This window comes from Cryptomeria japonica, chromosome 10, assembly GCF_030272615.1.
Source record: "Cryptomeria japonica chromosome 10, Sugi_1.0, whole genome shotgun sequence".
NCBI lineage: Eukaryota > Viridiplantae > Streptophyta > Pinopsida > Cupressales > Cupressaceae > Cryptomeria > Cryptomeria japonica.
Genome location: NC_081414.1, coordinates 426,431,644 through 426,454,790, shown reverse-complemented (window position 1 = coordinate 426,454,790; position 23,147 = coordinate 426,431,644). Strand labels below are relative to the sequence as shown.

Here is a 23,147-nt window from a genome sequence, read left to right as displayed (position 1 = left end):
GCCAAACAAAATAGAAATCCGGATAGTCAGAGTGAGCAGTCTAGTTCATCCGTGCAGGTGGACATAGAATCCAGTCATACAGACATAGAGGAAATATTCTTCGATCAGGACAGCAGTATGGGTGACCGAGATGAGAGGAATATCGTTCCAGATCAGGGGGAGGTAATGTTCAGACAGTTACTGGGTACGTTAGAGCAAGGGCAGCGTATGCAGCAGGAGCAGAATAGGCGAATGGACATGATGTTGCAGCTTATGGCTAGACAGATGGGCGTTAATATTAATCCAGGTGATGCCAACAATGGAGACAATAACAATGGGGGAAACGATAACAATAGGGGCAATGATAATAATGGAGACCGAGGCAACAACAATGGCCCTGAGAATAACATTAATGGTAATAATGGACATGGCAACAATGGGATTGAGGCGGATAACTTTAGACACATTGCACACCCAGCTCGAACAACGAGCTCGAGACCTCTTCTACCCACCTTTCCACCTAGGGATCCGGTTCAACCAGTGAACGAACCGCAGATTACTGAGTTACAGGGTCAGTTCAGGAGGGACTGGGAGGCCAGTGGACCCGAGTTTTAGGCGGATATTTCCCTCAGAGATTATATGGACTTGAGGATGAGACATATGCCTAGAGCAGGAGGGAGGAATCAGAATTTTGAGCTAAGAAAGAAAGTTGGAAAACTTTCCTTGCCTTATTATGATGCTTCAAGGAAGATGACTGCACGAGCTTGGGTGCAGAAGGTAGATACATACTTACAGCTTAATCCTATGCCTGAGGAGGAGGCTATCAAGTATGCGGCTATGCATTTGGACGGCGTTGCGCATGAATGGTGGCATCATGGCATGGTGACTCTGGGGCATAATCAGATTACATCCTATGAGGAATTCACAGAAAGATTGATTGAGAGATTTGACACTAGGGATCCCGAGTTACATTTCAAGGAGCTAGCACAGTTAAAACAGACAGGTTCGGTGGATGCTTACATCGCCGAGTTTCAGCGGTTGTCTGTACTTGTTACTGATATCTCTCCTAGGAGATTGGTGGTGTTATTTTGTGATGGGCTTGCTGATCCATTACGTGGTTGGGTGAAGGGACATGATCCACTCACCTTAGCAGAAGCAACTAAAAAGGCACGAGATTTAGCCCCTTCGGTATACAAAGGAAAATACCATTCAACAGATTCTTCCTACCGCAAGGACAAAGACAAAAAACCATTTCAGAAAGAGTATAACAAACCCAAAGAAGGATCAAAAGGACTAGACAGTGAAACCTTGAATGAACTTCGAAAGAAGAAACTGTGCTTCCAGTGTAGAGAGCCTTGGGACTTATCTCATAAATGCCCTCTCAAGGCTAAGGCAAATCAAATGGAGTATTTTTCAGCAGAGGAGTCAGAGTCAGAGGGGGAGGATCAGCACTCCGATTCAGATGAGAGTAGTACTACAGAGAGGAGCAGAACTGCTGAGGATGACAGATCATTGGCACGGTTAACCGGGGCTCAGAAGGCAATCACCTTTAAGGTGAGAGGTACTATCCAGGGACAGAAGGTGATTTCCCTTATTGACACTGGGGCTACGCATAACTTTATTGATACACAGTTGGTAGCCAGGAGAGGCTTACAGACAGAGGAGCATGATGGTTTTAGAGTCATGGTGGCTAATGGCCAAAAGCTATTATGTACTCAGAAGGTTTCGAATCTTCACATTAGATTTGGAGATGGTTATGAGTTGGAGGATGATTTCTATGTTGTGGACATGGGAGATTACGACGTCATCCTCGGTATGACATGGATGGCATCGCTGGTTGAGTTCACTTTCAATCTAGCGAAGTTGGAGATGAGGTTTCAGCATGAGGGTAGGACTGTTGTGCTCAAGGGACTTTCAGATGGGAGTTGCAGGGTAGTGTCTTTGAGGAGAATGGAGAGACTTTTTCGACATAATGACATAGAGTAGGCAACAGAGTGCTTAGTTATGCCAGCTTCACCGGAGCCTCGAGTGAAGAGTCATCCACCAGATATACAGGAGATACTTGACAGGCATGCCAAGGTATTTGGTGATATTCCTCATGGGGTTCCTCCCGATAGGGGTGCAGAGCATGTTATTGAGCTCGAGGAGGGAGCCAAACCAGTGATGATCACTCCCTATCGTCATCCTAAGAAACATAAGGATGAGATAGAGAAGGCAATTAAGGAGTTGTTGGAAATGGGACACATCAGGCCAAGCAAAAGCCCATTTGCTTCAGCAGTTGTCTTGGTTAAGAAGAAGGATGGAACAATGCGCATGTGCATTGACTACAGGGCCTTGAACAAAAAAACCATTAAGAACAGGTACCCCATTCCGTGGATAGATGAGCTGATAGATGAGCTACATGGGGCATGTATATTCACAAAGATAGATTTGAGATCAGGGTATCATCAGATCAGTATGAGAGCAGAGGACATTGAGAAAACAGCTTTTCGGTGTCACTATGGTCATTTTGAGTTTCTGGTTATGCCATTTGGGCTAACCAATGCTCCTGCTACTTTTCAGAGTTGCATGAACCAGGTGTTTAGGGGGCAATTGAGGAGATACGTTTTGATTTTCTTTGATGATATTTTGATCTTTAGCAAGACATGGGGGGAGCATTTACAACATCTTGAGGAGGTGCTATCTATTTTGGAGAGAGAGTCCCTGTATGCCAAGGAGTCTAAGTGTGAGTTCGGGATGACAGAGCTTTTGTACCTTGGTCATATTATCAGTGCAAAGGGAGTTCGGGTGGATCCTGAAAAGATTAGAGCTATTGTTGATTGGCCCACACCTACGAACCTTACTCAGCTTAAGGGGTTCTTTGGCTTATGTGGTTTTTATAGGAGATTTGTTAAGGGGTTTTCTCAGACAGCTGCTCCCTTGACAGATCTTACTAAGAAGGGGGCCTTCATGTGGACAGAGGCAGCACAGAGGTGTTTTGAGCATTTCAAGCAGGTGATGTCTTCGTGTCCAGTTCTAGCTCTACCAGACTTCACGAAGCCCTTTGAGCTTCATTGTGATGCATCGGGTGATGGGATTGGAGCAGTATTGATGCAGGAGAAGCACCCCATTGCTTTTGAGACTAGGAAGCTCCGAGGTGTGGAGAGGAGCTATTCTATTTATGATCGTGAGATGTTGGCCTAAGTTACCGGTTCCGGTTCGGATTCGGGTTCGGATTCGGGTACGGGTTCGCGGATTCGGCAAAAAAAAAAAAATTTGGGTACGGGTACGGGTTCGTCCGTACATATATATATATATATATTTTAATTTTTTTTAATATATATATATATATGTTCAAACTTCAAACATCAAAATTATATATGTTCACAGTTCAAACATACAAATATGAAACATCAAACATACAATGTAACTTTCCCATACAATGATACATAGATGATAACAGATAAATCATAAATCAATAAATCATAAATCCATAATTGCCAATGCCAATAAATATTCTGAATTAATGGCTTGGGTTGGATGCTTCAGATGAAGATGAATATGGAATTTAAATCCCATAGATGGCTTGTAATTTGAATGTTTAACTTTATACTTTATTGTGTCATGACATTTTCACATTTTGAAACTTGAAACTTGAATATTATCTTTTTTGCAAATTATGAATATGATTAAAAATATTGTTTTTTTATTGTTTTTAAATGCTTGCTAACCCGTGGGCCCCGTTTTTGGGAACCCACGGGCCTGGGTTCACCCGGGTCCTCCTGGGTTCACCCAGATCCTCCTGGGTTCGCCCTGGGTCCCACCCGGGTCCTGCCCAAGCGGCTGGGTTCCTTGTGGGTCCTGCATGGCAGGACCCACAGGGAACCCAGCCGCCTGGGCAGGACCCGGGTGGGACCCAGAGCGAACCGGACCAGGACCAGGACCGGGCACGGACCAGGACCAAGACCCAGCCAAAATAGGGGAGAACCGGTATCTGAGATGTTGGCCATCATGCATGCCTTGGCCAAATTCCGATCCTACTTGGTTGGAGGGAAGTTTGTGATCAAGACGGATCACAATAACATAAAGTATTTCATGAGCCAGCGAGACTTGAATGACAGGCAGCAGAAGTGGGTCACTAAATTGCAGGCTTATGACTTTGACATTGAGTTTGTCAAAGGGAAGAGGAATGTAGTAGCTGATGCCTTATCCAGAAGACCTCACATTTGTGCTCTTGCAGAGATTACAGGAGATTGGAGGGATAAGATTATAGCAGAGTATGTCGGGGATACTTGGGCGTCTAGTTTGATTTCAGGTACTACGCAGGATGATCGCTATGAGGTGATAGATGGATTGATCAGATTTCAGGACAGAGTTTACTTGATTCCGTCATCACAGTTGAGAGAAGCGATACTTAGGGCATTTCATGATGCACCTACAGCTGGGCATCCGGGGGTCTTCAAGACCTATAGGCAGATCCGAGAGCGATTCTCATGGAGAAGGCTCAAGGATGATGTTCAGAGGTATGTCAGGGAGTGTGCAGTTTGCCAGCAGAATAAGGGAGAGCACACGTTCCCTGCAGGTTTACTACAGCCCTTACCCATCCCAGATAGGAAATGGGAAAGTATTTCAATGGACTTTATCACTGGGTTGCCACGAGTGCAAGGGAGGGATTGCATCTATGTGGTGGTAGACCGCTTAACGAAGTTCGCTCACTTCTTTGCTATTCCGTCCACTTACACAGCAGCACAGGTGGCAGATCTTTTCTTCAGAGAGATATTCAGGTTACATGGGCTACCTAGATTCATTGTCAGTGATCGGGATAGTAAATTTATGAGTATTTTCTGGCAAGAGTTGTTTACGTTGTGTGGCACAGATCTTACACCCAGCACTAGTTATCATCCGCAAACAGATGGGCAGACGGAGATTGTGAATAAATGGGTGGAGGGATATTTGAGGAACTATGTGACTACACAGCAAAGGGCTTGGGTTAGATGGTTACATATGGGAGAATACTGTTACAACACTACATATCATATGTCCATCAGGATGACACCCTTCATGGCACTTTATGGTTATGAAGCACCAAGCTTCATGGATCTGGTTTTGGGGGACAGCAGGGTGCCCAAAGCGAAAGACTTATTGCAGGATAGTCAGGATATCCTGAGAGTGCTCAAGGAGAACATACAACAAGCTCAGAATCAACAAAAGTTGTATGCTGATCAGCACAGGGTAGAGCGCAGTTTCGAGGTAGGGGATATGGTATACTTGAGGCTACAGCCATATAGGCAGTCATCTCTCAAGAGGAGCGGGGCAGAGAAGCTGAAGCCTAGATTTTATGGTCCCTACAGGGTGATTCGCAGAGTGGGCAAAATCGCCTATGAGCTTGAGCTTCCAGAGGGCAGTCGAGTACACAATATATTTCATGTGTCTAGGCTTAAGAAAGCTATTGGTCAGAGTGTAGTACCTTCTGCAGATTTACCCCCTTTGGATGAGGAGGGGAAGCTCGTGTTAGTACCTGAGGCTATTCTAGACACCAGAGTGAGGAAACTCAGAAACAGTATAGTGAAGGAGTATTTGGTCAAATGGAGAGACCTGCCGGAGGAAGATGCTACATGGGAGAATGAGCAAGTGATACAGCAGGCTGGACTGAGATTGCTTGAGGACAAGCAATTTCAAGGGGGGCGGACTGTAATGTCCCCACTCTAGCAGATTGACCAAGCATATGTGCGTTAGCCTAGCTCTACATGGTCCCGAGGGCTAACGAAGGGTTTAAAGGGATCCTGGAGTGTTTTGGCCTAGTCATTTCCAGTTTGGGCCAAAACGAAGTTGATTTACTTAGTTTCAGGCATACTTACTATTTTTAGTAAGTCAGCAGGACACAACGGAGGCTAGTTTTGGTGATTGGATTTGATACTCCTTGGCGAGAGCTTTCCGACGAGCTATCACTCACGCTATTCGGAGTCCGATTGCTAATATATTTTAATGCCTGAAGTTTTATTAAAGTAACATTTAATTTAATTGTAAAATATTAAAGTGTTACTTTAATATTTATTTTATGGAGATATGTGTAAATCAAAGGGGCAACCAAGGGAGACATAAGTGAATATTTTAATATGTTTTATATTGAACATGTTTTATCCCACATTGTTTGAGTGAGTTGGGTCGCCCCTTGGAGAAAGAATAAAAGGGAGCTTTTGTGGCTTCATTGGGCAGGTTGAATATGAGAAGAATTTGGTGTGTGAGTTGCAGATCCGTTCTTGGCATTAGAGGACGTCTATCCTCTCTTGTGACATTCTAGACGTCATTCCCTTGGGGTTTGGCCTTTGGAATCCTTTGCGATCAGCTTCATTTACAGGCAGATTGGGTGCATTTTTCAGCCACAGGCAGCAACATTATTTGGTTGCATTTCCAGCTACAAGCAACAGCATTATTTGGTTGCATTTCCAGCTACAGGCCGCGACACTATTCACGCAGGTACTATTCACGCGACACTATTCACGTGGGTACTATTCATGCGACACTATTCACGCGGCACTATTCACGTGGGTACTATTCACCTGGCACTATTCACGCGGCACTATTCATGCAGCACTATTCATGTTACTGTAGCAGCAGAATTAGAAACTTTTGTTGGAACATTATGTCAAAATGCTGGAGTAATTAGTGAGTTGAAAATAACCTGTTTTGTATTTGAGTTTGTTAATTCTGGAAATAATATTATAACAACAGTAGTTCAATTTCCAGCTTGCCTATTATTGTAAATTCTTTTTAGTTCATGTTATGTGGTTTCATACCTGTGCAAAGACTTAAAACAAAAAAAACATTGAAACATTAAACGGAGGAATAAGGAATTGGCTGCAAACTGTTTGACTAAATTCCTATCAGCAGTGGGGTTAGTTTTTGGGCATTCTAGGGTGCCCATTACATTTCCACCCTAGAATAGCACCAAGTTGACTATTTAGACATTTTTGCTCGTCACATTTTTCTTATGACTTAGCCACCTTTGAAAAGTGTGCTTCATCTTCCACTTGTCTTTGTTTGTTGTGGGCTACCATTGAGTTGATATCTGCAATCAAAGGAGTGATTGAGAATTCCTCTTTGACATTTGTCAATTCTTGTTTTCATATTCAACGATTCTTTCTCTTCTTTCAATTTTGGAGCTATCATTAGTCAAGAAACTTCATCTCTCTTTGGCATATTTCATCTTAAAAAATTCTGCAAGCATTATTAATTGAAAAACTAGACAATGACCTGATAACTTTACAATTTGACAAGAAAGAAAACTTGGTTAACATTGAAGTGGTTCTTGAGTGCATAACGTGACAAAAATGAAGTGGTTCTTGAGTGCAAACTTGACTAAAGGCAAAGTTTCAAAGGGGTACCAAAAAGGTAAACTCTTAATCAACCTATTACATTTTTGCAACAACTAAAGCTTTATCTCAGTAATTATCAATTTTCATGACCCATTCTAACCAAACATTGGTTAATGTGCAACCAAAAGTCAAATGCTCCATAACCTCATATAGATTCTTATCCAGTTCTTGGAGTTAGTTTCTTTTTGTCGTTCATATGTTCAAGATGTTATTTCAGAAATTTCCAATTTTCAGTTGTAAGATTTGAGTTAAAATGATAGACTTTCACATTTATACCCTAACAACTTTAGATCTAAATCCCAACAGCTTCAACTATGGATCAGCTTCAGATCTAGTTCCAAGGAACTTTAGCTCTGGATCTTAAAAATTTTATTAGAACCTGTTAATCAGATTTCATTAAAAAAATTTCATATAGATTTCTGATTTTGTGTTTTTATAATCAGTTGCCATTTTTCCAGATCATGAGCAATTTCCAGAAGTTGTTCCTATCACTTGTCCGATGGTGAGTCTCGGCTCCAATACTTTTCTTTGCCCCAAGGCAGGATCCAATCTGGTAACGTACGCCTTGCCCACGATGGACTTTCTTATCTTAGCTAGACCTCTTTATCCTTTTTGTCCCTAGATTGCGCAAGTGCTTTTGTGTATGTAATTTATTAATTCTGTTTAAAAAAAGTTAAATTATTTCTACTTAAAAGCATGAACTGCATTACTTATATTACTCCGTGGACATTCCCTAGTTCCTTGTGCAAATCAATGTTGTCTTTCCCGTTCTCCAACTGGGCCATCGTATAAAAATATCTCCCTGTCGCAGTTTCTTCATGGAGAAATTTCCGACTTCCGTGTATTCTTCAAATCGTTGCTTTTCATGCACATTAATTTTTTTCCTACAAATCTCCAGGATGCAACAGTCTTGCTGTACAACCGTGGGAATATCCCAAAACTTCTCTCATGGAATTAGCTTTAAATTTTTAATTGATATCTCCGCACAACCAAGTCTGATACCATATCAAAATAAAGAAGCAAATGAGGTTTTTCATGACTGCAGTTTCAATTATATAAGTTGTATACGTAGTCGTACACAGGTTTACTTTCGTTCCAAATTACATGAATATACAACTTTTCCCTATAGCATGTTGCTGCCAACAATCATAATTTATGCTACAACCATACAAGTATAACCTAGCTATAGCACACACGATAGATGCATGTTGCCGGCAAAGTATATTATGTAATTTGCACTATTAAAGATTTGAGAATTCAGAATAGTATTCAACCATTCTTTGAAGCATATATCATTGTTTACAAGTTAAAACTCAAAGTAATCAATAGAATAGATTTCGATTCTGCTGAATCGACAATGTCAACATGGTAACAAGGATTTTTACTACGCAAAGCTCCTTAGGCAGTCTGACTCGATAAGAAAGGAAAAGCGCTAATTGACCTGAATTACATAGCAATAAAAAATGAAAGCAAAGCAGAATTAGTATTAGGAGAAAAGTCGTGGAGAAACAAGACATTGTATAGTAGAAATTTGACGAAATATATTCCAGAATATTAAACGAGCGAGGCATAATTGCCATTAGGAGAAATCTCGCAGAGAAGCAAGACGTTTAATGGTATAAAATTTGACGCGATATATTCCAGAATATTAGATGAGGGAAGCCTGATGTGACAACAAAATGTCAGGTCAGCAATACAAAGACGAACGAAAAGCGTGGAATGGAAAGTCAAAAACAATATTTTAAACTTTGAAAAATAGATCAAAGATCCTAAATAGACCAGCTCTAGACAGTCCCGTGATTAGTTTCTGTCGGTTTAGAAGAAACTTTCATACATTGTAGCATCAAAGAACTGTTAGAAGAGATGAGAAGTTCAAAACGAATGTGAAGAAGCTGAATAATATACAGGACTGAAAGGAAACGCAAATCTAAAATAGACAACATAGAAAAGTACAAAACAACAAGCTTTGAAACAAATAATGAAGAGAGAACATTTTGATAGTGTTTAATGAGAAGCTATGACTAATCAAGCAGAGAGAATGAGTAAAGAAATAATGAAAAGCTGATAAAGGATATGGAAGGGTTTGAGAGAAATGTGAGATGAAGATTTACCACTAAAAGCGATGCCGTAGCAGGCAACGACACAGGTCTGAATGACAGTGTTCTCCTGCTTGGTGAAGGGGGTTGTCCAGATTCGAAGCTTGGACAGGAGGGCAATCCATGACTTGACAAGGAAGAAGCCGAGGAGGCCAGCCGCCACATTGAGAGAAGGAATGATTCCCACTGTCAGATTCAACTTGTGCGTTATCACACAAAACACTCCGCCCAACACACCGCTCACCACCACACCACGCACTGTGATTTGATCCTGCCATCTCCCCACCTCTTCTACTACTGCTTCTTCTTCCGCTTCCGCTTCCGGCAATAACAACGCCCTCTCCATTTCTCTCACACTCTCTCCTATGCCCCTGGTTCGAGTTTTGGCATCAGATTTTATTGTATTCGGAGTTACCTGTAAGAAAATCAAATCTTGTCGCTAATGACCATCGGTACACTACCTACCATTGAACAAATTTACACTCAACTCCATCTACCAGCTTATCCTTACGATTACTATTTTTTAGTTTTGAAGATTCCGATTCCTATCTGATTTGCATCTCCCGGCTAAACGTGTACTGAATATTTTTAATTGATTAGGACAGGGGAGAGGAGAGAGTGTGGGGTCCAGTACTTGAGTGATAGGAAAAGGTATCATTTATATGTTCTCTTTAGGCAGCTCTTTTAATGATAATGAATGAATGATTGATTGATTTTTAATGACGTTTTTACAATATTAAATAATTTAAGGGATCAAGGAAGGAATAGCACTCTTAAATTATCTTCATATTTCTTTGAATGTCTGATTTTTTACTATGGATCTTGACTAGAAGACTAGTAATCTGGTTAATTTATTTTTGTCAAATTAATGGTGCGTGTTGTCAACCTTTAAACTGTTTTCATACCATTGCACATTCCATGATAAGATGTCATTATGTCTCCACCACACTCTTATTGCAAAATATGCAAGTTTTCTCTTCTTGGACTCTCTTTGGTATCTCCCGATCTCACATCTAAGATGATGGGATCTTGTCCTCAATTGTGTACCTAACAACCTTGCTTTCCCTTTAATGACTACCCCTAAATATATTTTATCATCGTGATCACGAGTTGGGTTAAACTCTTTGATGAAGTATGTTTTTTTTCACCCAATGTTATTAGTCCACATGGTTGTTCTAAATAATTCAATCACATTTTTTTAATTTCTTCATTGGTGTTAGAACATTCGTGTAGCTTAACGTTCCACTTGCCCGACCATTCTTTATTTTGATTCATCCAAGCTTTCTTCCTATGGTCTAGCTTCTCCTCAATAGTTATGTTGGGCTAACATTGGTTATCCATGTTTTCAACCTTTTTAAAATTACTTATTAACCTAGTTATCGTTATCACCTCCAACGAAAAAGTACTTGCTTCAACCAAAAGAATTTCATATGTGTTTGTGGCTTTAACTTTGAGATTGCTTGTAACTAGATGCTTTTGGATTCTTTCCAACTGCCTCCAACTGAAATTTGACATGTTGTTTCTATTAGGTCTCGGAGACAACTGAGACGGGGGGGGTGAATCAGTTGTCAAATAAATTCAAACCAAAAACAACTTAACCAACTTAATGCTTAATACCAGTAAACCAGTTAAGTATGCCGGTAGACAGTTTTAACAGTTATTTGCTATACCGGTAAAAATTAATGCATGAAACATAAACACAAAGTCATCCACAACACATGACACCAATATTTGTACGTGGAAACCCTGTAAGGGGAAAAACCATGGTGGGAAACCTTACCCACAATCAGATGATACTACTGCAGATAATAAGTGTACATAAATGGGGTATGCACATGCAAAAAGGCCAACAGCCAAGAGTTCACTGCTCAATCACAAAATGGGAGTCACACTGACTACAGTTGGATGGTTAAATCCAATAAGAATGTACTGCACAAAATAGCATCTTCATATGATGGATTCAGTACCGATGTAATGTTGATATGCTTTCATAAAAACCTAGCTTCACCTTCAAATGATATATGCGTGTATTGCACTGCTTAATCTCGCATATACCTTCACACAATTCTTTTTCGCATTCCACACTTGATCTTACAAATAAGATCTTACATTTATACCATAACCTAAGACCAATTTTAGTAGGTCGGCTCTACAAGATATTACAATAAAAACATTTTACAAACAATATAAAATCCGATGCAATAACCGATTGAACATGTCGGCTTAATGCATTTACAACAATAATTAATCATCTCCATAGCATGTCATGCTGATTTGGAAAAGATAAACCTGCCTGTGAAACCCTAGATAACCCTGGACCTATTTGTCGGTAAAAGCAAATATGCAAATATGAATATACCAATGATTAATCCATTAAGATAAGATGTCCACATGATGTCTTCGATAATACCAAGTGTCTTTCAAGCCATTCCAAGTGCTGGTGATCATTATATCCTGTCGGTGAACCATATACCAGTAACTGTGCAATAGTTACTTGCTTGCCGATAAATGTTGTTGGATCTCCAAAGTGCTAATGTTTTAGTAGGTGTTGACATCAATGACAAAACCATACCAAAATACCAACAATCTCCCCCTTTGGCATTGATGGCAACACAAGATGGAAAAACCATCAAAGTGTCAAAACAGAAATGCCAAAAACCAACAATCTCCAAAAAACTCATAACCAAAATATAGAGAGTAATGGTCTCTCCCAAACAACAATCTTTCCTCCTGGGAGCAACATGTATTTTCCAAAGTTTCCATACCAATCTCTCCAAAAAATAATGTGTTTTTCCATATATATCTCTCCCCCTTTGACATCAAATGCCAAAGTTATAATAAAACATGTTCATATACAAAATACTAATCAATTCAATATGCCAACTACTCCCCCTAGGAGGTAGCTTCCTCATCAAAGTCCGGAGTAAAAGATTTGTCTTTTAATTCTGCCAGTTGATGACAATCATCAACTGTCTAAGTCTCTACCGGTGGTGGTATGACTCCAAGCTAATCTTTGAGATATTCAAAAGTCTCCTTAGGCAAAGGTTTTGTGAAAATATCTGCAAGTTGTTCTTTAGTATTCACATAAACCAATTTTATCTCCTTTTCTTCAACTTTTTTCCTTAGAAAATTCAGTTTGATAGAAACATGTTTTGTTTTAGAATGTAGTACAGGATTCATAGATATATCAATTGTTGCAGTGTTATCACAATATATAGTAATAGGTTCCTTGCATTTTACCTTTATGTCTTTCAACATTTGCTTAAGCCATAGTACCTATGTACAGTTAGTTGCTACTGCAACATATTCGGATTCTGCTGTTGATAAAGATGTACAACTTCGTTTCTTACTTAACCAAGAAACTAATCTGTTTCCAAGAAAGAATGCTCCATCGGTGGTGTTTTTTCTATCATCCACATCTCCTGCCCAATTTGCATCTGTGTATGCACATAATTCAAAGTTTTCATCTCTAGGATACCATAGTCCAAGATTTATAGTGCCTTGTAAGTACCGGAAAATCCTTTTTACTGCTGATTCATGATTTTCTCTAGGACTACTTTGAAATCTAGAAACAATACATACTGCATTCATAATATCAGGTCTGGTTTGTGTCAAATACAGTAAACCTCATATCATAGATTTGTATCTAGTTGGATTAACAGGTGTAGATTCATCCCTTTGAGATAATTTTCCATTTGTAGTCATAGGTGTGCTTACCGGTTTAGAGTTCTCCATCCCAAATTTCTTTAGTAACTCTTTCAAGTATTTGGATTGACTCAAGAATATACCTTTATCAATCTGTGAAATTTGCAATCCTAAAAAGAATTTTATTTCTCCAATCATAGACATTTCAAATTCTTGCTGCATTTTAGTAGAAAATTCCTTACATAAACCATCTTCTCCTCCAAAGATTATATCATCAACAAATACTTCTATAATCAAGATGTCATCATTATTTATTTTGTAATATAAATTGTTGTCTGCATTTCCTTTAGTAAAACCAATCTTTATCCAATCTTGCATACCAAGCTCTTAGAGCTTGTTTTAATCCATATAGAGCTTTTCTTAACCTGCAAACCATATCATTGTTATCTGTCAAATAAAATCCATCAGGTTGTTCAATGTATACTTCCTCTTCAAGATCTCCATTCAAAAATGCACATTTAATGTCCATTTGATAAACTTTGTAGTTCTTGTGTGCTGCAAAAGCCAAGAATAATCTGACTGCCTCAATTCTAGCTATCGGTGCAAAGGTTTCATTGTAATCAACTCCTTTTTTATGAGACTATCCCTTACACACTAGTCTTGTTTTATTTCTAACAACCTTACCATCTTCATTAAGTTTGTTTCTGAATACCCATTTGGTTCCAATTATATTTTTATCTTTAGGCCAGGGAACTAATGTCCAAGTGTTATTTTTCTCAATTTGTTCTAATTCTTCTTCCATAGCTTTAATCCAAATTTTATCTTCACATGCCTCATTAACAGATAATGGTTCAATTTGAGAAATAAGACATACCTCTTCATTGGCCAATCTTCCTCTTGTCATAACTCCTTTAAATTTGTTTCCAATTATCTGATCTTCAGAATGAATGAATCTTACATACCGGGGTGTCTTTGTTTTTTGTTGTTCTTCAATTATTGTGCACTCCTCGGATGGTACTGGGGTAACCGGATCTTCATTTTGTACCAGGGGATTTAGTGTAGGTTCATTTGTCAAAATTTCTGTTGCCGGTTCAGAGTTTATATACCTTGAAGTTCCTCTGAATTGTTCATCAATTTTTACATTTGTACTCTCAACAATTTTCTGCAATCTCTTGTTAAAACATCTATATGCCTTGCTCTTAGATGAATAACCAAGAAATATTCCTTCATCACTTCTAGGATCAAATTTGCCGATATACTCATCTCTTATAATATAACATTTACTTCCAAAAATTCTGAAATACTTAAGAGTAGGAGTGTTACCAAACCATAGTTCATGAGGGGTCTTACCAGTTTCTCCTTTGATGTGAACTTTGTTGAATGTATAGACCGTTGTGCTGACTGCTTCTCTCCAATACACATGTGGTAAATTTGCTTCTGATAACATACTTGTTGCTGCATCCAAGATAGTTCTATTTTTCCTTTCAACAATTCCATTCTGTTGTGGTACCCGAGGTGCTGATAGTTGTCTTTTGATTCCATTTACTTCACAGAATGTATTAAAGTCCTTAGATGTGAATTCTCCTCCTTGATCTGATCTTAAGCATTTGATTTTCTTACCAGTTTCATTTTCAACGATTGCTTTGAATAGTTTGAACTTTCCAAGTGCTTCTAATTTTTCTCTGAGAAAAGTAACCCAACACATTCTAGAATAGTCATCAATGATTAGCATGAAATACCTATCACCTTGTAAGCTTTTAGTTCTAGTTGGACCACATAAATCAGTGTGAATCAAATCAAGAGGATTATTGGATTTTTTTGGAATACTTTTGAAATTGGCTCTAACTTGTTTTCCAAATTGACATTCCTTACATATTGTATTATGAGGTTTGACAATTTTAGGTAGATCTCTAACTGCCTTAGTAGTACTTATCTTCACCATGCAATCAAAGTTTACATGACAAAGTCTCTTATGCCATAACCAACTTTCATCTATATGTGCAATCAAGCATGTCTTTTCACTGTTATTCAAATGAAAGATATTACCTCTAGTCTGATTATCAGTTGCAATTTCCAAACCAATCATGTTCATGATTTTGCATTTTCCATTTTTAAATTGTAACTGAAATCCTTTCTCAACTAATTGACCAACACTTAAGAGATTATGCTTTAATCCTTCAACAGAGTAAACATTGTCAGTGTTATGCTTACCATCAAGAGATATTGTACCCTTGCCTTTGATTGAACAGGCTTTGTCATCTCCAAATCTTACTAAACCTCCATTGTATTTTTGAAAGTTCAAGAATTTACCTTTGTCTCCTGTCATATGATATGAGCATCCCGAGTCAATGATCCATTCATCCTTTACTTCGACTTTAGCTTCTAGGGCTTGTTCTACCGGTTGAGCAGTAGGTGTCGGTTGATCTTTTGTTATAGCAACAAAAACCCATCCATTGTCTGTCGGATCCTCATCAGAATCATCAGTCACACCTTTATCAGCAATGTAACAAGATTTGTCTTTGTTCTTCTTAAATCTGTATCTCTGATACTTAGGATTAGGCTTGTATATTCTTCTAGCTTCTTCTCTTAGTCTAGCATGTCTATCAGAGCATCTTGAAAGCCATATGACCAATCTTATTGCAGTTAAAACATTTAAAGGTTGCTTTACCTTCATACTTACTTCCAACTGGACCTTTAGGCATTTTCCTTGCAAATAGTGATTCAAGTTCCTCGAGTTCTTCATTTTCTTTCCTGCTTTCTTCAAGTTCTCTTTCCAATCAGATTAGTCAAATGATGGAGCAGATGATGTTGATGCTTTAAAGGTGTTGTCCTCATTTTTGTTTCCAAAAATGAAGGACCACTACGGTGAAATTTTTATTAAAAAATGAAAAAAATTACTCTATGGCACGTTTCTCGAGGCAAAATTTTGACTAATCCTTGGACTGGCTTAATCCTCAGTTCATTCTCGAACTACGTTTCGAATTTTGTCCAATTCTGGGTTCATTTGCTATGCCTCTCCTTCAATTTCGGGTTTTAAAACCCAGACTACAGGTGGAGAATTTTCTTCAAACTGCAAGTTTTAATGATATTCATTGTTTTGGTCTTTGTAGGGGAATTTTTGACCAATTACATGTGCACTTTTATTTTAAATATGTCACTTGTAAATTATTTTAAGTTTCCCCTTTGATGTTTTTATATTTTTATTGTTTTTTGGTCATTTTTAGTTAAAATAGGGATTTTTTGGCTCAACTGCAAGTAAACTTGCAATTTGTTCAAAAAAACCCTACTTTAATGGTTTTTACATGTAATAGGGATTTTAAATCCCCATTACATATGTGCAAGTGTTTCTAACTTGTTGTAGGGATTTTATTTCCCTTTTACAAGTATTTTTAAACTTGCGATTTGTCTTAAAAAACCCAATTTTGGCATGGTAAGTGAAAAAGTGAATTTTTAAAACTTGCCATTTGTCTTAAAAAACCCGATCTTGGCTTGGTAAGTGAAAAAGTGAATTTTAAACTTGCCATTTGTCTTAAAAAACCCGATTTTGGCATGTAAGTGGAAAAAGTGAAAATAAAACTTGTTATTTTCTCTCTAAAACCCGATTTGCTTCATTTTGGGCAATTCAAACTTGTCATGTGTCTTCTAAAACCCGATTTGCATGGAAAATGGATTTGTTGAAGATGTCAAAGCGATTTTTTGGGGAGATTTGCTGGAGATGCAAGGCGTTTAGGATTCTATCCTATTCTCATGCTTTCACAAACACATTTTTTGCCATTTAGAGTTCATTGTTGCTAGTTTTTGGTGCCAAATCAGCAAAACGTGGTTCTTTTAACCCACATTTTGAGCGTTTTTTACTCCATAAATTTGCACACTCCTAAATCGTTTTGCCCTTTCCTACTTAGGCATGGAGGGTGAGAGGATTTTTGCACCATTTAATGATGTCATTGGAGTTTATAATGGTGGCCACGTGATTCCCTTTGGCCACGTTTTCAAACATTTGGCATCATTGCTTCTTCTTCTACCTTAGGCATTTTGCTCTAATAAACTTGGATGCACACTCTCATTGGCATTTTGGTCCTCCAAGTTTAAGATTGCTGCTATATTTGGGGCATTTTTACAAAAAACGTGATAAGGGTTTGACATTCCAGATTGCTCCTTTTCATCGGTTTTGCTTCTTCATTTCAAGAATTGTTGCATTATTGGAGAAGCATTTTGCATTTTTAAGAAAGGTATGTTCTCTTTCCTTTCTTCCCTTCATTTTATTATTTTCTTGTTTTCTTTATTTTTCGTTATTAGTTACATTTTTGGCATGTGATGTTCTTCCTCTATAAATTGGTTTTTGTGAAAGAAATCTTCTTCTTAATATGCAATTGTTGAATTGCATTGTTCTTCCCAAAATTCCCTCCTAACTTGTATTCGGGATTTTTAATCTCAATTACAAGTTCGCTGGAAATTTTTGTTCTTCCCCTATGGTTAAGGAACTTAATCATTTTTAGTTAAAATTCCAAGTTGGAAATTGTGAAATACCCCTCCTTTGCAAATTCGGGTTTTAAAAACCAGATTACATGTTGAAGAGTTCTTCCCATTTTCATAAAAATGACTTTCCCGGATATTCCCGTTTCTATCCATTCACGTTCCCCATATCCGTACTTTCCATTTCCATCATTTCCCGCAAGTCAAAATCTCATTTTTCGTCCATTTCTCCATTTTCGAATTTACAAGTGTAAATGTATTCAGGTTTTAAAACCCCGATTGCATGTATGTCCTTTCCAACTTGTATACTTGCGAAAATTCTCCCAAGATCCGAAATTGGTCAAAGTCAAGATTTTCCCATTTCTACATATCTCCCCTCTTCCTCTCACAAAACCGTGAAATTCAGAAATCAAAGTTTTACCCATTTGAAGAAGGAAGAATGATATTTGCAGCTAACTATGATGTTGCCTTAACTCTTTTAAGTCTTCATCACAGCATTCCAGGTTCACAATCAATGTCAGATTCGTCGGCATCTCCAACTCCAAAGAAAATGAAATACAAATATGACAAAAACTAGAATGAGGTTGCACCTTCCCAGGTTTCTTCTCCTTTGGATCGCCTCAGGGACACGAAAATAGGGCACGTTGATATGGCAGAATTCATCAACAGGGTAGAAGATCCATAGGATAACAACTTGCAGCGGTTGTTGGACAGCCATATCCATCATGCATCTTCCTTCCCAGTGGCTGCCCTAGAACCTGAGTTCATTCTTGCATGCACTCATCATTTTGACAAAGAGTCAAGAGTCATTAAAAATGATGATGATGAAGCTATAATTTGTCTTGATGCAGATACAATCGAGAAGGTCTTCAAAATACCTCCTGCACCTGTTTATATGGAAATCACCAAAGAAAGTGCAGCAGAGTATTATGTGAAAAGGGAAAAAGATTGCAAGTGACACATCAATAGGTGGATCCAAGAGCCACGTCCTTCCTTCTCAAGATGGGCAAAGTTGTACCATTGTGATTTCAAGTGGGAGATAGGAGACCCCATCACTCTTCTCAGCAGGATGTTGGGCCTTGAGCACTCCAATGTCTTTGAGCCATGGATGTATCAATTCATTATGTTCATACGGCAGTCGCATAACATTTTATGGGGTGAAATCATCAGTGATGCTTTGTGCGAACAACTTGCAGCAGTTCCTACCACTATGACCTTCTTCATGAATTCTTATTTGGTATATTTAGCAGCATCACTTAGACACTTTCTAGGTCTTTCTACCAAGGGTGATCGCTCGCTTATACCAGTTTGGGAATATTATGACCAGTTGCCATTGAAACCTAGCAGACTGCATTTCAGAAGAGTCCAAGATGCATTCTTTAGATATTTCATGTGTCAGTTTGACGTGGATCTCAGAAACAAAAGAGTATCAGATGAGGCATGGGTCAAGGTGTCTGAGTATGGGTGTTTGTTCCTGCAATTTCCCACCTTCACCTATATGAGGATTGGATGCTATGATGGTCAGTCATACATGCTTCCAAGATACCCAACCGATAAGATAATTCTTATGGATTTGGGAAGACAGATCATGGTTGTTCATACTTTTCAGTCTGCTAGACACAAGGTTGGAATGGGGATCTCTAGCACAAACCCATTGAAAATTGGTCGATACTCCCTTGTCACATCTGTGAAGGCTAAGGCCATGGAGGCTGAATTGTAGGAAATCAAGCTTAAGAGGTTCAAACCTAGAGCTGATTTTGATTAAAGAGGTATGAAGGAGAAGATCAAGAAATCCTTTGTGCATGTTCATCGCATTGAAGACATCTGGGTAGATCTCCACACGGAAGCCGAAGTTCTGAAGATGGATTACTGTAGGCTCACTGTTGAGCAAATTGTTGACTTGAACTTGGCGGATATCCCACAAGGGATGATCAATGACGGGCATATACTTGATCTTGAATACACTTCACGAAGGGTTGAGGAAGCTCCACTTCCTTTGATCCAATGGTCACACAAGGAGTGTGTCTCCATCCTTGACAGATTTCAGCCTATCTTGGCGAACACTAACGCATGGCTGAAAAGTAATGCTGTTAGACTTATCAAAATCAAAGTTGGTAAAGAAGATGATTCTACAGGGCCTCTTGGACGGAAGTCTGAGATTCAGATTGATAACAAGGAGGGTGCTTCATCTTCAAGCACAAGGATCAAGTTACGAGTTAGTCGTGCAGTAGTGCTTCCTCCTGAGGAGATGACTACTTGTGGGAAGGAGAAATCACGGTTCCATGTTCGGGTGATCGATCTGGATAATCCAGAAGAGGGGCAGCAATCTGATGATGCGCCTAAGTCTCCAGTTTCAACCTCGCCTCATGAGGTCATTCCTCCAGTTTCCATTGAGATGCCTCTTTCTCCTCCTGATTTGCTCGTAGATGAGTCTCCTCATAATGCAATTCCCATTTCAGCATACGAGCCTTCTCCTGATCGACAACGAGAAAGTGTGTTGAAAGTTCGTGAAGATAATCCCACTTGCATTCAGTTATCAGAAATTGATACTTCCACTTCTAGTTTTGAAGAATTCATGAGGCAATCTTCATGTCTGTTGGTAACTGAGCAAACCATGGTCGCTATTCAAACAGATATTCCTCCCAAGGTGACCACGGTAATTCAAACAGAAACTGCTTCTCCTTTGCCTACAACTGCTACTGGAAGTGAGTTGATGACTTTGCCTCCATGGCTTAGTTCTTTCACCCCGAAAAGGAAGAAGCAAGAGATCTCACCTGATGCCTTTGACTACCAAAAACTCAAACAGTCCAGATCCAAAGTTGCTAAGAAGGCAAAGACTATCTCTAGGGTAACTATTGATAGCAACAAGATGAAAGTAGCTTAAATTGTGGAACCTATTGCAGATAAACCACTTGATGAAATGTCAGCTGCTGATTATAAGGTTACAAGGGTAGAATTGGGCAAGCAAACACATGAGGTCATTAAACATGATGCTCATTTTTTTGTTGCTTCACTAGTGCAAAGGTGTGACGATCTTCTTGCAAAGAAGGACAAGCTAGAAGAAGAAAACTGACAGCTCATGGCAGCCATTCATAAAATCACAAAACCTGCTACTGAAGGGAGTAACTCCATAGGTTCTTCTGGTTCCCAAGAATCGATTCGTGGAGTGGAAAGGGCTGCTTAGAAAGTACAAGCACTGGATTCCTGGGTTGATCAGCTTCATGATCAATGTGTACAAGTGGTAAAAGACATTTTTCAAATAATGTCTAAGTTGGAAACCATTGAGGAGAAACTGGATCAGACTTCTAACACTTTTAAAAAGAATCTGGAAAGTGTTGAGAAAAGTCTGGCAATTTGGCATACCATGCCCCAACAATAGCTGAGTATTTTGTAGGAGCACGCCATCATTTCTTCCAGGGTCATGTACTTGGAATTTGAAGAACTCATGGAAAACAAGACCCTTGTTCTTAAATCCCTCATTGAGGAGATCAGTGATGCAAGGAGATTCCGGGATGAAGTTTATTGAGGTATTGTCTCACATTGTGAAAGGGACTCTTGCAATATAGTAAGTCAGGATGGAGAGCTGATTCCAGAAGAAGAGGTTCTTGCTGATTTACAGATGAGGATTCATAATGAATGGAGGAGCGAACAATTCTCGACAGCTTCAATTCAAGCATTGATGAAACACCAAGCCTTTTTGCATGAGATCCAGTCTATCCTGGATAAAGACAATTCTACGCTCCTCCGCTGTCACGACACTATTGTGAAGACTATGGTTGTTGCTAAGAGCACCTATGAATCGAATCCCGAGGAACTACAAGCGAGCATCTGGAAATTTCAAGGATTCGTATCTTCACAAAATGCAACTTAAGTGTTTTTCAACACTTAGTTGAATTTTCTCCTTTTTTTTAATTTTCAGTTGTAATTTTGTTTTGACAAGTTACATGTAAAAGTAATTTTTGTAAAATGCAAGTTACACATTACTTGCACTTTTGTAATTACATGTAAGGCAACTACAAGTTGTGTCCGATTAGGACTATAGTTGGAATAAATCTTAGTTAGTTAATGAAGTCTCAGTTATTTATTGAATGAGTCTTGGTGGTTGAGAGAATCTCTCAAGTTAGTTAGGATCCTCCCACCTTTTTCTCAAGGCTCCTCTTCTATAAATACTTGAGAGTTCCATTGTAAATATATCTTTTGGAAAGCAAGCAAAAACTCTGCCAAATTTACAGCAAGAAGTCTTTGAGCTTATGTATGTGAATTGAAGGTTTTGAAGAATAATAAAGAAGGATTACTCAAGTTTTGAGTCTTTGAGCTACATGTTTGAGTTTGAATCTTTTTATCTCTTTTATGCAAAGTGTTTCTAAAGGAGCTTAGTCCAATCTGATTTGAAGTCTTTGAGCTGGAAGTAGAGAAGATTAATTAAAATAGGAAACTCTCTTGAAGGAGCAGCAAGTCTTTGAGCTTGTGTCTATTCTTGAAGAAAAAATTACTGTTTGATAAGAAATAGCAGCAAGTCTTTGAGCTTGCATTAGTTCTTGTCGTTGTGTTGAAAGAATAGATTATTCCAGTCTTTGAGCTATTATCTTTTATTTATTGTAAAAATTTAGTATAGCAAAGGGTAGATAGGACTTCCAATAGTCAAGTCTTTGAGCTTGATATTGTTGTCCCATCCCAAAGGAAGTGACGGAAGTCTTTGCACTTTCAGGAAACTTCATTTCCTTTCTCCTATTTCACTTAAAAGTGGTTACTGTTGTTATTCAATCGCTATCCTTTTCTGTGAAGAGAAAAGGATATTGTCTTTCTTGAAAAAAGAAGAAAGATTGTTGTCCCATCCCATTTTTCTTTCCAAGTTGTAGTTAGATAGGAGGAGCCTTATCTTAATTAGGAGAGTTTTTTTTTTACTCATGTGCTGTGGTTGAAACCACAATTTTGTATATTTCTCGAAGTATACAAAATTTTCAACCAACAAAAGGCTAAATCTATCTTAATAGTAGCAACAGGACCAAATTCTTCAATTTCAAAAGCTGAAAGTTTCCCAATCAATGTGTCCCTAGTTACTAATGCATTAGGCATTGTTCTTAACTCATTTATAGCAGTAACCTTCATTTTATATGCCAGTGGCAATCCTCTTAAAATTTTTGAAACAATTTCATCCTCACTTAAGGTTCCTCCACAACATTTAATACCCAAAACAATTTCATTTACTCTTTCCATAAAAGTAGAAATCCTTTCATTTTCTTCCCTTTTCAGATGTTCATACCTGACCCGGAAGCTTTTAAGTTTTGCAAATTTGACTGTGGAATCTCCTTCATTCAGTGTTTCCAAATGATCCCAAATAGTTTTAGCAGTAGACCTATCGGATAGTCCCATGATTTGTTGATCTAATAATATGCTCAAAAGTGCTTCTCTTGCTTTGCAATCATTTTCGTCATCTTTAGCCAAGTTAGTTGGACTAGGTTGACCAGGTACAACAGCAATATAACCTTTCTTTGTAACTTCCCAGACATCTTTTCCAATGCAATTTAGATGTGTCTTCATTCTGATCTTCCATATGCCATAGTTGGTTCCATCAAGTTTAGGACTGTCCTTCCTGAAA

General features: G+C 38.6%; 1 protein-coding gene across 1 annotated transcript in view; it reads right to left on the bottom strand.

The window, feature by feature from the left end:
- Positions 1 to 9,993, bottom strand: part of LOC131075816 (probable metal-nicotianamine transporter YSL6) — a 242,704-nt gene extending 232,711 nt beyond the window's left edge. The window contains exon 1 of the mRNA XM_058012717.2: positions 9,446 to 9,993. Within this exon, the coding sequence (XP_057868700.1) occupies positions 9,446 to 9,776 (331 nt within the window). The 5' untranslated portion in view covers positions 9,777 to 9,993. The remainder of the gene's footprint in view (positions 1 to 9,445) is intronic.
- Between the last annotated feature and the right edge of the window lie 13,154 nt (positions 9,994 to 23,147).